Source organism: Hermetia illucens, chromosome 6 (genome assembly GCF_905115235.1).
Source record: "Hermetia illucens chromosome 6, iHerIll2.2.curated.20191125, whole genome shotgun sequence".
In the NCBI taxonomy this organism is placed as follows: Eukaryota; Metazoa; Arthropoda; class Insecta; order Diptera; family Stratiomyidae; genus Hermetia; species Hermetia illucens.
This window is the reverse complement of record NC_051854.1, coordinates 56,211,133-56,228,095: the sequence shown is the minus strand read 5'-3', so window position 1 is coordinate 56,228,095 and position 16,963 is coordinate 56,211,133. Positions and strand designations below refer to the sequence as shown.

The following is a 16,963-nucleotide window of genomic DNA, read 5'->3' as shown; positions in this document are numbered from 1 at the left end:
AGGTTTATGTTATTTTCGAGCATATATCGCACTTTCTTTTCATCGTCATCATCCGGTCTAGGCCAGTCTTAACAAGAAACTTCAGACATCCCGATTTTGTACCGAGTTTCAACAATTCGATATCCCTAAAAGCTGTCTAGCATCCTGACCTACGCCATCGCTCCATCTCAGGCAGGGTCTTCCTCGTCTTCTTTTTCTACCACATATATTGCCTTTATAGACTCTCCGGGCTGGATCATCCTCATCCATATATATTAAGTGACCCGCCCATCCCAACCTATTGAGCCGATTTTATTCACAACCAGGGGGTGTATCGCTTCTAGATTTCGTCGTTATGTAGGCTACGGAATCGCCCATCCTCATGTAAGGGGTCGGCAATTTTTCGAAGGATTCTTATCTGGAACGCGACCAAGAATTTGCAATTTTTCTTGCTAAGAACCCAGGTCTCCGAGGAATACATGAGGACTGGCAAGATCATTGTTTTGTATGGTAAGAGCTTTGACTCTATGCTGAGACGTTTCGAGCGAAACAGTTTTTGTAAGCTGAAATAGGCTGTGTTGGCTGCTAACAACCGTCGCAGTTGTTACCAGTTGTCATTTCCCAACCTAGAGGGGACCTTAGTAGAAGTTATCAAAGGTCTCAAAGTTGTAATCTTCTATCTTTATTATTCTCGTTTGACCAGTGCGATTTGATGTTGTTGGTTCTTTCGTTTTTGGTGCTGACGTTGCCACCATATATTTCATCTTGCCTTCATTGATGTGCGGCTCAAGATCTCGCGCCGCATGCTTGATATGGATGAAGGCAATTTATATGTCTCGGGTCATTCTTCCATGAAGTTCATATCGTCAGCATAAGTCAGTAGTTGGTTGGACTTAAAGAGCATCACAGGCCAATTTTCCCAGGGCCAGGTTAAAGAGGACGCATGATAGAGTATCCCTTTGTCTTAAACTGCTGTTGATGTTGAATGGTCTCGAGAGTGATCCTGCTGCTTTTCTCTGACATCGTACATTGGTCAGGGTCAGCCTAGTCATTCTTATCAATTTCGCCGGGACAAAGTCGATAAAAAGATGGTGCAACAGATGTCCATATTTTAGCAGTTTGTCCATCGTCTGCCGCAGAGAGAAAATATGATCTGTTGCTGATTTGTCTGGAGTGAAGCCTCTTCGGTATTGGCAAATGATTTACTGGGCGAATGGGGCTATCCGCCCTAGCAATATAGGTGAGAATATCTTATAAATGGTGCTCAGCAACATGATATCTCTATAATTGCTGTACTGTGTGATATTTTCCTTTTATGTGTGGGTCAGATAATACCTTGTTACCAGTCGTTAGGCATTGATTCGCTGTCCCACACATTGAGCATAAGTTGATGAACCGCTTGGTATAATTGGTCGCCTCCATATTTAACCAATTCGGCTATAATTCCTACGGCTCCTAGCGACATATAATTTTTAAGCCGATGAATTGCATGGACTGTTTCTTCTATATTTGGTGGTGGCCGTATTGGTCCGTCGTCTTCTGTTGGCGGCACCTCCAACTCGCCGATATTCTGATTGTTGAGCAGTTCATCAAAGTACTCAACCTATCGCTCAAATATGCTCATTCCGCCGGAAATCAGATTTCCCTCTTTGTCTGGGCAGGATGGGCATCGAGGTTTATAAGGATTCATCCTGCTGACTTTTTGGCAAAACTTGCGGGCCTGGTGCGGTTGCTCCGTCTATTTTCGAGTTCACAGACCTGTTGGTTCTCCCAGGCCTGTGTAGTCACTTCTCCGTTCGACGGAGTTCGTGATAAGTCTCCGCGCGTGCCCGCGTTCTTTCAGAATGCAACATTACTCGGTATGCAGCATTCTTCCGTTCCCTTGCAAGTACTTGCAACACCCATTTCGTGTCACACCGCTAACTGAATAATCCGCAATCCGCTAACATTGGTATCCCTATGTAAGCTATGGGAGCCAACGTATCGCTTGAATACTTGAATACTTGGCTGTTAAAATCACCAAGTATGATTTTGATATCATACCTGGGACAGGCTTCGAGAGTTTGTTCTACTGCCTCGTAGAAAGTATCTTCCTTTGCAGTCTCCTCTGTAGGGGCGTATACGTTAATGAGGCTTATATTTCTAAATTTGCCTCGCAAGTGCAGAGTGCGCAGCCGTTTGCTTGAAAACATAAGCCGATAACAGCAGGTTTCTTCTTCTGGGTGGCTAAAAAGCGAACTTCGAGCACATGGTTTACTGGCTGACCATTATAACATATGGTGTAGTGGCTCTTCTTCAGGAAACCGGACCCCTTGGGGCTAGCTGCTAGGCAGCGTTCGACCAGGAAGCATACGGTAGCAGAATATTGGTGTTGGTTCAGCAGGCGTTCCCCAGGTTTTATGCTCCATCATGGGTATCGTGAGAATTTTGATACCATATTCAAAGTAGTTGCTCTCTGTGGATGTATAGGTTAGGTTCACTGTGTAACTCGATATCCCATGTGTACACTGAACTCTCGAAAAGAATTTCGTAAGCTCATAATGGCGATATGATGGCTCGACCATATAGGTGCATACCTAGGTACTTTATTTGACTGAGACATTAGCTCAGTTATGTCGCTTCGGGGCGGAAGTGACGTGACCACCCTTGGTTTTATTCAGGCGGATTTCCCACTTTGTAAGGCATTTCAATTCGTCCTAAGTAGGATTTTCTACTTAAAATAGAAATATTATGTCCAAAAGTTGAGGTTTACAGAATAGAGTCAGTTAGTGAGTCCGAAGTGTAGATGTGGTAGAGTGTTGACCGAAGATGCTGTTTGGGATACTCTAGCTTTTATGATGTCACGAGACGTGAAACTTTTGTATTGCAACTGTACTGCAAGCAACTTCTATTTTAAAGATAGGACTTTTACACCACACTTTGTCGAAGACTTGCATCACATCCAAGTGGACCGTTAAACAATAATCCAGTGCATTCCTTATCTCAGAGACGATCCTGCGAACTTGTTCGATTGTAACGTGGATCATTCGGGGTCGTTGGCCCCTAATACATAAGTCGTCGGCTTGAAACCAACCCTATTGCATTCCTAAACAAAAATGAGTACCCGACTTTAAGCCTGTAGAATGCAACCTGGATATGATTTCATGTATGAGTATGAGTAATGTGGATTATTGTGATACTCGGACGTTTCTTTTCGTAGTGAAGTCTACAAGAAACTCGATGATGTGGTGCCAAAATCTGCAAGCTTCTCTATTTTGGAGCCCACACTCTCAATATGGTGTTGATATTGCCATTTCTGAGAGTTTCCGTGATACCATTGGAGAAGTCGAACGATTTGATGATCGGCTGATGAACTTCCTGGAGATTACTATATCGTCGCGGCAGGCGAATTTAATGGTGTTGTGGGTGAAAAGCCAGACGACAACAGGTCCCATACGAAAAAAGCAATGAGGATGGCGAGCGTATAGTTGATTTTGGTAACACTCCCGACCTTGTACTTTTGAATACATGGTTCATCAAACGATTATTTCATCTTCTTACATTTTATAGTGGGAACAGTAAAACGCAAATCGACTCACATATATTCTAAGACGCCAACATTTTATCATCGTACCCTATGACCTTTAATTTAATTTTAATTAATTAATTAATTTAATTAATTTTTAATAAAACGCTGGCCAATTTGCAAATCTACAAGAATGCCAATTGAGTAGCAAATAAAGTGATCGTTGTTACACGAGCGGTCTATTACAAAGATCTTTACGACAAACTGGAGGGAGGGGGGGGGGGAGAGATCTGTATCGATATTTTAAAAGCTGATACCAATTCACACACGATATTGAACATTTCTGTTGCGTTAATGGAACTTTGCTTATCGATCGACGGCGGGAATATTTCGAGCAGAATTCAACTGAAGAATTTGTTCATCCTCCACTTCCATAAGCACAGCCGACATTTGGAGCAATTACATCTGTTAGCACAACTAGTGTTTTGATGTGGCGGTGAGGAAGGCAGGGCAGCAACTCTATCGGTCAGACCAAAACGAAATGTCGAGGAAAACCTCCACGTGGTGACACAGGGAAACGCTGGATTTACGGCTTGGCTTGCTGGTCGTGATGCAGTAGGCGAATGCTCCAATGCTTGAGTGGACTCATCTGAGATGGCTTCGTTCACGAAACCTTACCAGAGGTATACTGGTACCATGGGAACCTCTTGCCTTCCATTTTTCTTGTGAACAAATATCAGATCCCTTAAAAAGGGGATTCGTTTCCAATGTATGTGTAGCAAAAGAAAAGTCTCGACCAATATATAGCCCATATTATGCTCTAAGTTTTAAATTTCCCGCTTATTATTTTGTTAATAAAGTTATAAACATAATATAAATATAATATATATTGGCAGCATACCTTAGTGTGAAGATATGAGGTACTTGCACTTGCTCCATTCGGAACTATAATCTTTGGAAGTTCTCTGAAGAAATCTATGTATGTATGTTACATAAATCCCCTCTCAAGTCCCATTAATTATTTTAAATATAAAAAGTTATTTGTTCTCATGAAATATTTCATCACACAAATAATACTATAATTGTTATTTCCATCTGAAACAAAAAATTTAACATACTACTTTATACTTGTATGCATTTTATTTCTAGAGATACAACCGCTTTCAATGCCAAAAAGTTGCTAAATTTTGAACCGGATTCGAAGAAGTTGTTGCTCTTCAGAATTGCATCTTTATAAGCTGGGTAAGTAGATATTTACATGCATATGTACATTCGTATTTAGACATTTTCGTATGGGTAAATTGTAAATATAATCCACACAATTACGTGATTTCTTGAGCAAAAATAAGTTTCTTTGCTACTGCATTGTTGATTTGATTCGAAGTTAATTGTATCATTTGTGCAGCTTCAGACTCACTTTCACTCTCTATGCGATTATTTGCCTGTGGAACTTGATTTATCTCTATATTTCCGGAAGACAATAATATGACGTAAGTTTTTTTCATTGCTTTTTGATCTTGAAGTGAATTATTGAAACGTAAATTTCTTTAGATATTGAAATATCATTTTAGTCACGAAAATGTATTTTGGTGTATTTTGTATTTGTATATACATATATGAAATGTATATCGATGGAATTGGTTCTCCTCTTGCGGATGATTGGATCAGAATTGGGGACTTGTGAGGGTTGCTTCAACGGCGCAACAACCGGTATCCGGCCTAGGCCTGCTCTAATAAGAAACTCCAGACATCCCGGTTTTGCGCCGAGGTCCACCAATTCGATATCCCTAAAAGCTGTCTGGCGTCCTGACCTACGCCATCGCTCCATCTCAGGCAGGGTCTGTCTCGTCTTCTTTTTCCTCATCCATACGGATTAAGTGACCCGCCCACCGCAACCTATTGAGCCGAACTTTTTCCACAACCTAACGGTCATGGTATCGCTCATAGATTTGGTCGTTATGTAGGCTACGGAATCGTCCATCCTCATGTAGGGAGGCAAAAGTTCTTCAGAGGATTCTTCTCTCGAACGCGGCCAAGAGTTCGCAATTTTTCTTGCTAAGAACCCAAGCCTCTGAGGAATACAGAAGGACTGGCAAGATCATAGTCTTATACAGTAAGAGCTTTGACCCTATGGTGAGACGTTTCGAGTGAAACAGTTTTTGCAAGCTGAAATAGGCTCTGTTGACTGCCAACAACGGTGCGCGGATTTCATCGTCGTAGCTGCTATCGGTTGTGATTTTCGACCTTAGATAGGAGAAATTATCAACGGTCTCAAAGTTGTAGTCTCCTATCTTTATTCTTCCTGTTTGGCCAGTGCGATTTGATGTTGTTGGTTGGTTGATTTGTGGTGCTGACGTTGCCACCATATACTTTGTCTTGCCTTCATTGATGTGCAGCCCAAGATCTCGCGCCGCCTGCTCAATCTAGATGAAGGTGTTCTTCCCATGATGTCGATACCCTGGCTATGCTATCATAAGCGGCCTTAAATTTGATGAAAAGATGGTGCAACTGATGTCCATATTCCAACAGTTTTTCCATCGCTTGCCGCAGAGATTGCTAATTTGCCTGGAGTGAAGCCTCTTTGGTATGGGCCAATGATGTTCTGAGCGTATGGGGATATCCGGCCTAGCAAGATAGCGGAGAATATCTTATAGATGGTGCTCAGCAATGTGATACCTCTATAATTTCTACACTATGTGATATCTCCCTTTTTATGTATGAGACAGATAATGCCTCGTTGGTGGTGGCAATATTTGTCCGTCGTCTGCAGTTGGCGGGACCTCCAACTCGCCGAAGTTCTGGTTGTTCAGTAGTTAATCAAACTACTCAACCCACCGCTCCAAGATGCCCATCCTGTCGGATTTCCTACTTTGTATCGGCAGGATGAACATCAAGGTGTGTAAGACTTCATCCTGCTGACTTGTTGGTAAAACTTGCGCGCCTGACGCGGTTGCTCCCTCTACTTTTCGAGCCCACAGACCTGTTGGTTCTCCCAGGCTTCCTTTTTCCGTCTGTGAAGTCGTTTCTCCGCTCGCCGGAATTCGTGAGAAGTCTCCGCGCGTGCCCGCGTTCTTTAAGAATGCAACATTACTCGGTATGCTACATTCTTCCGTTCCGTTGCTAGCTTACATTCATCGTAAAACCAGCCATTCCGACTCTTTTTGCGGCTGGGGCCAAGTATATGTGCGGCCGTATCAATGATAATGTTCTTCAGGTGGTTGTGAAGATCATTTGTTGATGCTCCATCTCTAGGATCTCTGTTGACTGTGGCGTTGCAGAGGGCTGTGTTGTGGATGGCTTCAGTGTTTATTCTCATTTGATTGTTCGTTCCGATACTATTCTATAAATTATAATATACCTAGAATGTCATGAATGGTTGTCATAGACCTTTATAACGAGTCAACCACACCTGGCGCAGTAGCATGGCATATGTTGAGGGAAGCAATATTTCTTCAATTTAAAGAGTTCAAATTCTTCTTAAGTACTCAGAGCTTCTTTCGTTAGCTACCTTGTGAGAACCTGAGAATAGGTACACCGATTTTGTAGCGTTTTGGCGGACCTCTGTTATCATACAAATAGCATAAAAAATATACAGTCGAACCTCTATAAGTCGAATTATTCTCTAACTCGAACTTTTGGGTTTTCATTTTCGTTCCCGTTTCTATATAAAATTCAACCTCTAAGTCGAATTCCTTTAAGTCGAAAATTCCTCTTAGTCAAACCATATTTTGTAACTTTCGAGAAATATCATACATTATAATTTCTTTAAGTTGAACTTGAAGGGTCAATTCCACGGTGCAAAACAAAAATCTTTCTATATTCATGTTTGTAGGTTTTTATTCATAACCCAATATGGGCTACAGAAATTTCAAAGAAAAAAGGGGGTAATAGTGGGGCCCACCATATTTTCACCTGGCTGATATTCTTGAAGAACATCGTATTTTAGAAGACGTTTGCCAAATTGCAGAAAATGAGGACGACGGTATCGCGTTAATGAACATTTGAGTTTTTCCAGAAGCGCAGTGGGAATAGAAAGGAAAGTCTTAGCTTCGCGGTTGACAAATTGTCGGGTTTTTGTGAGAAGTCCGGTAGAAATTTCCAATTTGGTTGGTTATTTTGTGGGATTTCGTGCGGGGATATGATGTTAGGGGGATGCGGTATCTAGTAGATGCTCATCTTTTTATATAATTCTTTGAGTGCTTGGCAAAAGAAATAAGGAGTGTATATCATCGAAATATATTCACCACTTTTTTAAGAATTCGTGTTGAAGGTTTGAATTGAAAATGTAAATGAGCAAACCTGCCGGCCGTGACGCGCTCGAACTCTGATACCGAGCGATATCTCGAGAAGTTCAGCTTAGTGTGCGTCGTGTTATTGCGCTAATCAGGAAAGCGGAAGATACTGCAGATCGCAATGATTTCAGAAATGTATAACGCATAAAGAAGGGGCTTGCGTGTGGTCAGGAATATTTCGATGGTCCTGTTTAAGTATTTAACATTACTTATATTTATTATAATATTTAAGTTAACATTTATTATTAAATTAGTTATACATGTTATTTGACCAAATCTTAGTCGGCGGACTCAACTTCCGTTTTCCTATTTTTAATTCAAAAGACTTCAGTATTTATTCATATATTCGAACTTAATATTACAAATCAGAGACATTTACGAAAAACATAATTACTGCATTAGATTAATTTTTTGTGTCTACTACGTTTTAGACAACAACTCATGGCACACTTTTCTGCGATCTTCCACTCCCGTGGCGTGCTACGCAAAGTGGATAGATCCGCGCCATCTATTCGCTCGCACTCGCAACATTCGAAATAAATTTCGAATGCTGCGAATCCTGCCGCGCCACACTGTGAAGGACATCAACGGTCGACTTCTCATCCACGATGATCAACAACGGTTTTTAACAGTATCACATTCGGTGAGGTTCCTCCTCTTGTGGATGAAATGGTTAGTCACCATAACATGCGGAGTAAAGTCGCTGGGTTTGACGGTCTCTTCTCGCAGAGTTATTTATCACTGTGCCTACAGTTACTGCAGATCTACAGCTTCCAGGCAGGCCGGTTTCCGCTCGGGACCTTTTTGCATGGACCACATCAACACCTTGCGGATCATTCGGAACAGTGCGCGGAGCATAGATCTTCGCTTTATATGCTCTTTCTCCCTATCTGCATTAATGGGCAAAGTATCGAACGCGCCGATCAATCTGTACATCTAGGAAGCGTGGTTTCTGCCGATAGTGACACCGAAATGAATGTTGCCCGACGCATTAACAGCGCTCGATCAGCTTTCGCTGCTGCCTAGAATCTGGAAATGCAATTATCTCAACACCAAGGTCAAGTTGAGGCTATGCTGTGCTAGTGTTCTTCCTGTCTTGCTATATGAGAGTAGAACATGAAAAGTAAACTCCAAGGTTACTCAAAAGCTCCAAGTTTTCGTCAATAGCTGTCTGCGTCGCATCGTCGGAGTACGCTGGCCTGTCAATATTTCAAACGAGGAAGTTTGTAGGAGCACAAGCCTGGCACTCGTACGCATGATCGGAAAGCGGGACTGGCAGTGGGTAGGTCACATATTAAGGAGGGGCGACAATTGCATTACGAGCTACACCATGCAGTGGAATCCAGTCTTCCAAGGGTGGGACGTCCCAAGGGCACTTGGCGCAGAACAGTAGAGGGGGTGCCAGTGTCTCATGAAGCCTTGGGAGGTGTTGAAAAGCGCGAGCGATGGCGCATAGGTGTACTTGATGTGCTATACATCACCAAGGGGGGAACCAACTCTGAAATTCTAGATGAGAGATATTTTAACCTTTTCTTTCCTTTTTGAATGATTTCTATATATTTTAATTCATTTTACTTTATTTTTTTCCTGTTTGATATCGATGATGATATTTTCTATTTGATTTGATTTATTAGTTTACCTTTATTTTACTATTTTATTGCGGTTATTTTATTTTATTAGTTTATATCATTATATTATTTTATAATTTTATTTTTGAAGTAATTAATTTTAGCTAAATTTCTTTTGATTTGAGGACTTCCTCTCACTCTCTTCCTCCCGTAACCTGCTGTTCTCAGTTTAATAAGGTACATCCTCTAATGCAATGACCTGAGTATGCTAATATAGGGAGGAAACCTTAAAGGTTGCGTCTCACAATACATCTGAGGCGAATCGTCGCAGATCTTTGCTCTTGATCACGGTACTCGGGTTTGTAGTTTTAGAGATCCACGCATGCGAAATCTCTGTGTTTGTTTGAATTTCAAGTTACTGTGCGAATCCACGGATCGGTAAAGGATACGTGTTTAAAAGATCAAAACAAAGTTTCTCGTGAGCCTAAGTCGACGTAGTTATTCTTTCACGAAATAAACTAATGCTACTATAGGTTGTATCTACACAGATTTTGTCATATGAAACGATTTTTATAAGATTTATCAACTTCGCCCAATTTTTTTGTTTTATGAAAATGCCTTATTATTCGTACTCTTGTAATTTTTCAAAAATCTATTAGTATCATATTATGCATTTTTCCTATTTGAATTGTGTTATGTTGGCAGACTTGATTCGGCTGTCATTTGTAACACAATACCAACTTCACTTTCTTTTTTGAAATACCTTCAAATAGTCGGTGGGTACTTTTGTAAAAATCTTCGAAAATTACCATCATCTGTCCGGAATAATATGCAATTGTGATATTAAGTTATAGCAAACATCACTCATATCATTCGCGTGCAATGATTTCCTCAGAAATGTTTTGATTTCCTAGTGAATTGGACTTTACAAGTTTTGTTGTCATTTTAGGTTACCCAAAATGACGATTCGCCCAGCATACCGACCAAAAATTGTGAAGAAGCGCACAAAGCGTTTCATTCGCCATCAATCAGACCGATATGCTAAATTGGCAGTAAGTATCCTTGAGCTGCGGCAATCCTTGAAAGTGAAGTTAACATGTTTTTCCTTGTGACTTGCAGCCAAACTGGAGGAAGCCAAAAGGTATTGACAACCGTGTACGTCGCCGCTTCAAGGGACAGTACTTGATGCCAAATATTGGTTATGGATCGAACAAACGTACTCGCCATATGCTCCCCACTGGCTTCAAGAAGTTCCGAGTCAACAACGTTCGCGAATTGGAGGTCTTGATGATGCAAAATCGCATCTACTGCGCTGAGATCGCACATGGAGTTTCGTCGAAGAAGCGCAAGGAAATTGTAGAACGCGCCAAGCAACTGTCAATCAGAGTGACAAATCCAAATGGTCGCCTGCGATCACAGGAGAATGAATAAACATGAAATTGTTCTTTTATAAGATGAAATGATGTCGTTTTCATTCCAACTGGCGAAAATTTAAAAGAGTGAATGTGTGGTGACTGAATTTTCGAATGTGATAAAGTGCCAGGTAAAAGTGCTTTCCTTTGCGAAGCTAGTGCGCGGGTTGTCGACGTCCTCTGCAATTTTTGTTTCATAAGTACCGGGATATTGAAAATCCAACAGAAGGGATCAATTGTTCTAGGCATTTTATATTCGATGCAATGGAATACTCTGGGGGAAAGTGTACGTCGATCGAGTGTTCGCATGTAGTATCTCTATCTAATCGTGTCGATCCTTTGATCTGCACCTCCCAGTTGCCATTTCAAATATAAATTTAAAGTTTTAAGCCTCAACTTCGGCTAACTATTTTTGTGAATGCTATTGGATTCATCGGTCGACACGGTCGGCTGATTTTACTTTTTCTTAATTGTGTGACTTTAGGAGCTGGCTGTTGTTCGCCATCATTGGGAGTGTTGTATGGTAATCTCCTCGGCAAATGTTCGGTTTAGGGACTTTCGTGAATTTTTAAAACCTAACTTGAAAGTGGCGACAAGTGGAAGAATTTTGTTTTCTAATGATAAAAAAAAACTGTTGATTTGCAAAACAGGAATTTCGTCTTTCTCAATATTTTTACACCAAATTTTGATCACCTTCAAAGTATTCGCCTTTGACTACAACGCACTTCTCCAAACGATTCTCCCATTGTTCACAACATTTCACTCATCGGGATGTCCTTTAAGCCTTCCAGCGATTTTTGTTTTATCTCCTCCACAGTGGCAAAACGCATTCCTTTTGAGTCGTATCCATAGCACTACAATTCATCACCAGTAATCACCTTGGAAAAAAATTCAGGGTTCTCTTCGAGCTGATTTTGAAGCTCAAAACATGCCTGAAGTCGACGCTCCCTTTGCTCATCTGTGAGAAGGCGCGGGAAGAATCTGGCTGCAACCCTTCTCATGTGCAAATCTTCGGATAAAATTCTCTGAATTGGACTCCATGACATTCCCGACATCTCACAGAGTTGATCAACGGTTCGGCGACGGTCTTCACGAACGAAGGCATTGATTTTGTCGACACTTTTATCAGTTCTTGACGTTGAGGAGCGTCCTGAAAGAAGTTGGTCCTCAATAGACATTTCTCCATTTTTAAAACGTGAAAACCAATCGTAAACTCTGGTTTTACTTAAGGCGGCATCCCCATAAGCAGTCTTAAGCATTACAATAGTTTCGGTTCTCGGTTCGGTTCTCGACAATTTGCCATTACGTTTTCCCCATAACGTAAAAAGTTGTTTTACTAAAAAATCTCACTGCACTCACAGCAACACAACTTCGCACATTGACGCCGGTGGCGTAACACTAACGGACATGTGGTCAGACAATAGGTTCCCCCACCCTCTCTCCCCACCGCAGCGTAATTCCCGGAACTCATGAGTCCCCCCTCGTATATAGGAGTAGCATACGGAAGGTGACCGCCACTGTTACTCAGAAGCTCTAAGCTTTCATTAACTCCGGTCTGCGTCGTGTCATCGACATATTTTGGCCTGAGAGGATACCGGTGCACCGGTTGGGCAATATACCCATGAGATGAGGAGGCGGAAGCGATAGTAGATAAGTCACACATTGAGGTTGGTCATCCTAAAATTACGCGGAGTAAACAGTGTTGGAGGGGTGCAAGCTTCTCGGAAAGTGATAAAGGGGTTTGAAGCACATTGGCTGGAGCCACCACCGATGGCGGGTAAGTGCGTTGGCGTTCAATGCCTCACATAAGGATTTATACACTCGTGTATAAACATGTACAGCATACTGTCTCTCTAATCTAAAGTTTATAGTTGTTTTGTTACCGGTGGGGTTTGAAACTCTCCTTGGTGGATGTAGAAATCAAGTATGAAAGGATTGTACCTGATATCAGATGTCGCCACAATTCTGCTCGGCCTTTATGGTCCCAACATGTGCATCCGTGGACTGGAAGGCATCATTTACAAGAATTATATGGTTTTTCAAATACAACGTTTATTATTTTTAAGGTTTTGTGTAAAATAAAACCGTATTAAATTCGTTTTGTGTAAAATAAAACCGTATTAAATTCGGTTTACTGTCTGTCTGTCTACCCGTCACCCGCATTTTTCTCAGAGACTAGCAACGATTGACACCAAATTTGATGAAAAGGTGGGAACTGCGAACACTTATGCATACAGTGAGTTACATCCTGTTACGTCCAATTATAGGGGAGGTCCCCATACATGCAAAAGGGGTACATTTTTATTTACCGAACATAATCATGTGGGGTATCAAATGAAAGGTCTCGGTTAGTACTTTCCGAAGCTGGTTGGTTTTGAAATTTTTTGGAAAGGCGAGGAGTTTGGGGGGAGGGCCATTCTCAAAAACGGCCCAAAAGAAAAAAACTGAAAAAAAATCAAGAGGCTGCCACTATTGTGTGAAACAAAACCTTACTAAAATCGGTTCAATTTCTGTGTCGCACCCGATTTACTCGGAAACGGCTGAACCGAATGTCACGAAATTTGGTATGAGTATATGGTATATATATGATATCTGGTATATGGAAAGGTTCAATGCAGGTTGCAGTCGTTAGTGAAAACTGCGACATGAGCACAAACATAGGCAGCTCACGGTAGCTCCCAAGCTGCACTAGAACACGCTGCGTGCGAACATTCGCTATTGCACTCATTTCTCTTTTTCACAAAAAGTCATCTTGAGCGACGTTATGTTACCTTACCAAGCTGCATCTCAACTTGCACTCACCTTTAACACTTTAATCTTCACTTCAAATACCGTGGTAAACCTTTTCTTAAAGCCAAACAATTTTTGGATGGCCCACCATTTTGCTGTTAAAATCAATTTTTCAGACGCCCCCCATTAAAAAAACAACTATATGTTCTTTTTTAGGCTGAAATAGTAATTTTAGCTGTCCAATTAACATATCCGTTGAAAAAAAAAATTCAGAATGCTCATTCCTTAATTATAATAATTTAAAAATCAAATTCTCATAAGTCGGTAAAGAAAATGATTGGCTGGCACTTCATATGACGTGACTGGGCGGACAGTTTAAATTTTAGCTACTTCAAAACATACGGTTTAATCTGAGTGTAATTATGCGGTGTTTCCAGCGATTATTTGAAATAATAAAAAACTTGTTTTTTCTTATTTCCTAGTGTTGATATTTTTATTTTTGCAAACCCCGATATTTCGGTAACCACTTGTTTACTTCATCAGGGCTAACAAGTCTATCATCAGTGGGTTTATTAGCTATAGCAGATCTTCAACTGAAACATGATAAATGAATAATAGTGACAAAAAATTCAAACGCATTTCTATATTATTAATTAAGATTGGAGTCTTAGTTTATAAATTGAAATGATCCTCACAGTATCAATCAGACTGCAAAGAAACCGGCTTACGGTTTTCAACGGGTTTTTGTGGTGTTATTTGTATTGCAAGGCATGGAACATAATTTTATCGTCTTTCTTGACATTTCATCCCCGAAATTAACTTTGATACTTTCATATTTTCGTGAGCGAATGCCAGCTGCCTACCGAAGTTTTTTGATTTGGCTTGTAACGTCACAACATGGCGCAACGTTTTCGGTGCGTTTGAATTTGGTTGAAATTCCAAATACTGATAATCTAAAGAAAACATTTTTTTTTTTCAAAATGGTCTTGACAGTTTTGTTAGATTGAACTATAGATATGATTAACATCATTAGTGAAAATAAGGCGGGGAGTCTATTCTAATATACATAATGTACTTATCAGCTACCGCAGTTGTTGAGTTGTTGCTACTCACTTTCAGAAATTGGTCAACCAAAAATTTCGATAAGGGACAGAGGTCATGATGAGCCTAGAACTCAAAAGCCAGCGCGTCCCGATAAGTTCATAATAATAAATTTTTATATTTGGAAATTGACTGGAATGGACCCTTTGCTATGCTATTCTCAATTTGCTTTTTGTGAAAACTGCAACTGGCGTTAATGATCTGCGCTGCGCAAATAAATTGAAAAAATCCAAACTCCTATGGCGTCGCTCTTTGTAAGTTTTTGAAAAAAAAACACCACAACGCCACATAATTCGGGTGAAAGTGTAAGTTAACTTTTATTCTCAGTCTGGTCCTTTTTAACCGATATTCATTCATTGAGCATTATCAAAAACTTACCTATTCCTTTCAGAGGGGATGCAAGAGAGAGAGAAGCAGTTTTTCGAACCAAAGTATCCATTTCTGTTGTTTGGAAACCTGAGGAATTTGGATCATTGCACACCGGTCATATTCCTGTTTTCATTTCGTAACGTGTCGCTTTGATTCTAGTCCTGATTAAAACGTCAGTTTTCGCCCCTAAAAGGATCAGATGAATTGTTTCACAGAATAAAGAAGGCGAGGGACATAAGTTCCAATTTTCCATTAACGGATTTGAGACTTAATTTCGGTTCAGGGCGGTAAAGGCTAGTGTGTACTCGGCAACTCTCTCGGTGGCAAGTGTAAATAAAAGCAGAAGATGCTTGCCTTAAGTGTAAATAAAAATCATTTATTGCGAATGATGAATTCAATGCAAGAGAAACTAAAACTATCGTTAAAATCTATAATACGTCGCCATCTTTCGACCGTGAGATCTAAGATTCAGCTGAGATGTGCTGATACAATTCCAATATATTTCCATCATCCGTCCGACACACGCCCGTGGCGAGGTGCTCCTGCAACGAAACCTCCTTCGTAAAAGTCCTCTCGCATACAGTGCATGTGTGCTTCCGTTTTCGTGGTAGCCCCTGGTGTGAACGAAGATGGGTCATCATATTGTATCGCTGCGCGAACGTCTTATCGCATTTCGGACATTTGTGGGGCTTTGCGCCTGTGTGAACTTGTAGGTGCCGCTTCAAATGTGAGTTCGAGCGTAGTAGAAGGCCACAAACCTCGCATTTCTTCTTCCGGATATCATCGTGCGCCAGATTATGCATGTGGAACGATGAGTAGTGGATGAATTGCTTGCCGCATTTTTCACATTGATAGCGACATTCGCCCGTGTGGATGGGCATGTGGCGTTTAAGTGCGCCTTTTTGAGTGAACTTTTTTCCGCAAACGTCGCACTGGAACGGGCTAACTCCAGTGTGCATGAGGGAATGAATGCGCAGAGCATTTCGCATTTTATAAGTCATGCCACAAATGTCACAGGTGTGTTGTTTGGGTGGCTTTTTATGGATTGTACGTCGATGTTCGCGGAGAAGTTCCTTCGTTTCAAAGTTCCGCTCGCATTGCAAACAATAGTTTGGTGCCTGCCTAATAACGGGGAATTGATCGTCTGGCTTTGGTTTATCTTCCAGTTCCAGTTCTTCGTCCATGTCTTCAATGGAATTTGTGTAAACTTTGTATACAAATTCGTCGGCGTTGTCATCGCTTTCGTAGACTTCATTTTCGGGTAATATGTCGGTAGCAGAGAAGAAATGGAGTTCGTACTCATCGGTTTCTGGAAAGTAAATTGGTTGAGTCCTTATAAGGAAGCTGATTCACTTTAAAGAAAAATTGCAATCTGGGAGTTTGTGAAGATGAGTAGGATCTAAAAACATTCGAAAACAACTTACCGTCATCGAACATTTGGAATTTATCCACCTTTTCACTTTCCGCTTCTTTCTTGATAGCTTCCGGCGGTTCCTCGAACTCCTCCTTCACTTCTTCCTCAATTATGTCTGCAAAGGAGTTATGAAGCTCTTCAATTTGAGCATCGTCATCCAACTCCTCGTCAACCTCTCCATCTGATGCCAAATCGCCTTTCTTACAATATTTCGCCTCCGTCGCACTCAGTAAATCAGTGAGTTCCTTCTGCACTTGATGCGCTGTATAACAGGCCAAATCATAATCGTTTATTCGACTCAAACAATCCGCACAGCAGAGATTTTTCCTGGCACTTCGCACTAAACTGTGGCTCACAAACTGTTCTAGGAGCTCGTTGATTGGCGTTTTGGTGTTTTCTGTGCAATTTGTAAATATGTCGGTGCCTTCGTCAAGCACTGCTTGGTCACAAACATAACATTTCGGGCAGGTCCCCGACGATTTGGCCATTTTATTGAGTGTTAAACGACGGTAAAATGATGTGGACACTTCGATTCACAACTTATTGTCAAAGTTGAGTTGTCAAAATTTGGGTACAAGTGACATTTCTTATTG

General features: G+C 41.0%; 2 protein-coding genes across 2 annotated transcripts; one reads left to right on the top strand and one right to left on the bottom strand.

Moving 5' to 3' along the window:
• The first annotated feature begins 10,025 nt into the window (after positions 1–10,025).
• Positions 10,026–10,804, top strand: LOC119659998 (60S ribosomal protein L32). Its single transcript, XM_038068374.1, has 3 exons — positions 10,026–10,120; positions 10,294–10,396; positions 10,464–10,804. Exons 2-3 carry the CDS (start codon positions 10,304–10,306, stop codon positions 10,773–10,775), a joined length of 405 nt encoding a protein of 134 aa, XP_037924302.1. The 5' UTR covers positions 10,026–10,120; positions 10,294–10,303; the 3' UTR covers positions 10,776–10,804.
• A 4,501-nt stretch (positions 10,805–15,305) lies between these two features.
• On the bottom strand, positions 15,306–16,953 carry LOC119660244 (zinc finger protein 32-like). Its single transcript, XM_038068698.1, has 2 exons — positions 16,381–16,953; positions 15,306–16,265 (listed from the first exon to the last, which is right to left on the bottom strand). The coding sequence occupies exons 1-2, from the start codon at positions 16,856–16,858 to the stop codon at positions 15,418–15,420; spliced, it is 1,326 nt and encodes a 441-aa protein (XP_037924626.1). The 5' UTR covers positions 16,859–16,953; the 3' UTR covers positions 15,306–15,417.
• Between the last annotated feature and the right edge of the window lie 10 nt (positions 16,954–16,963).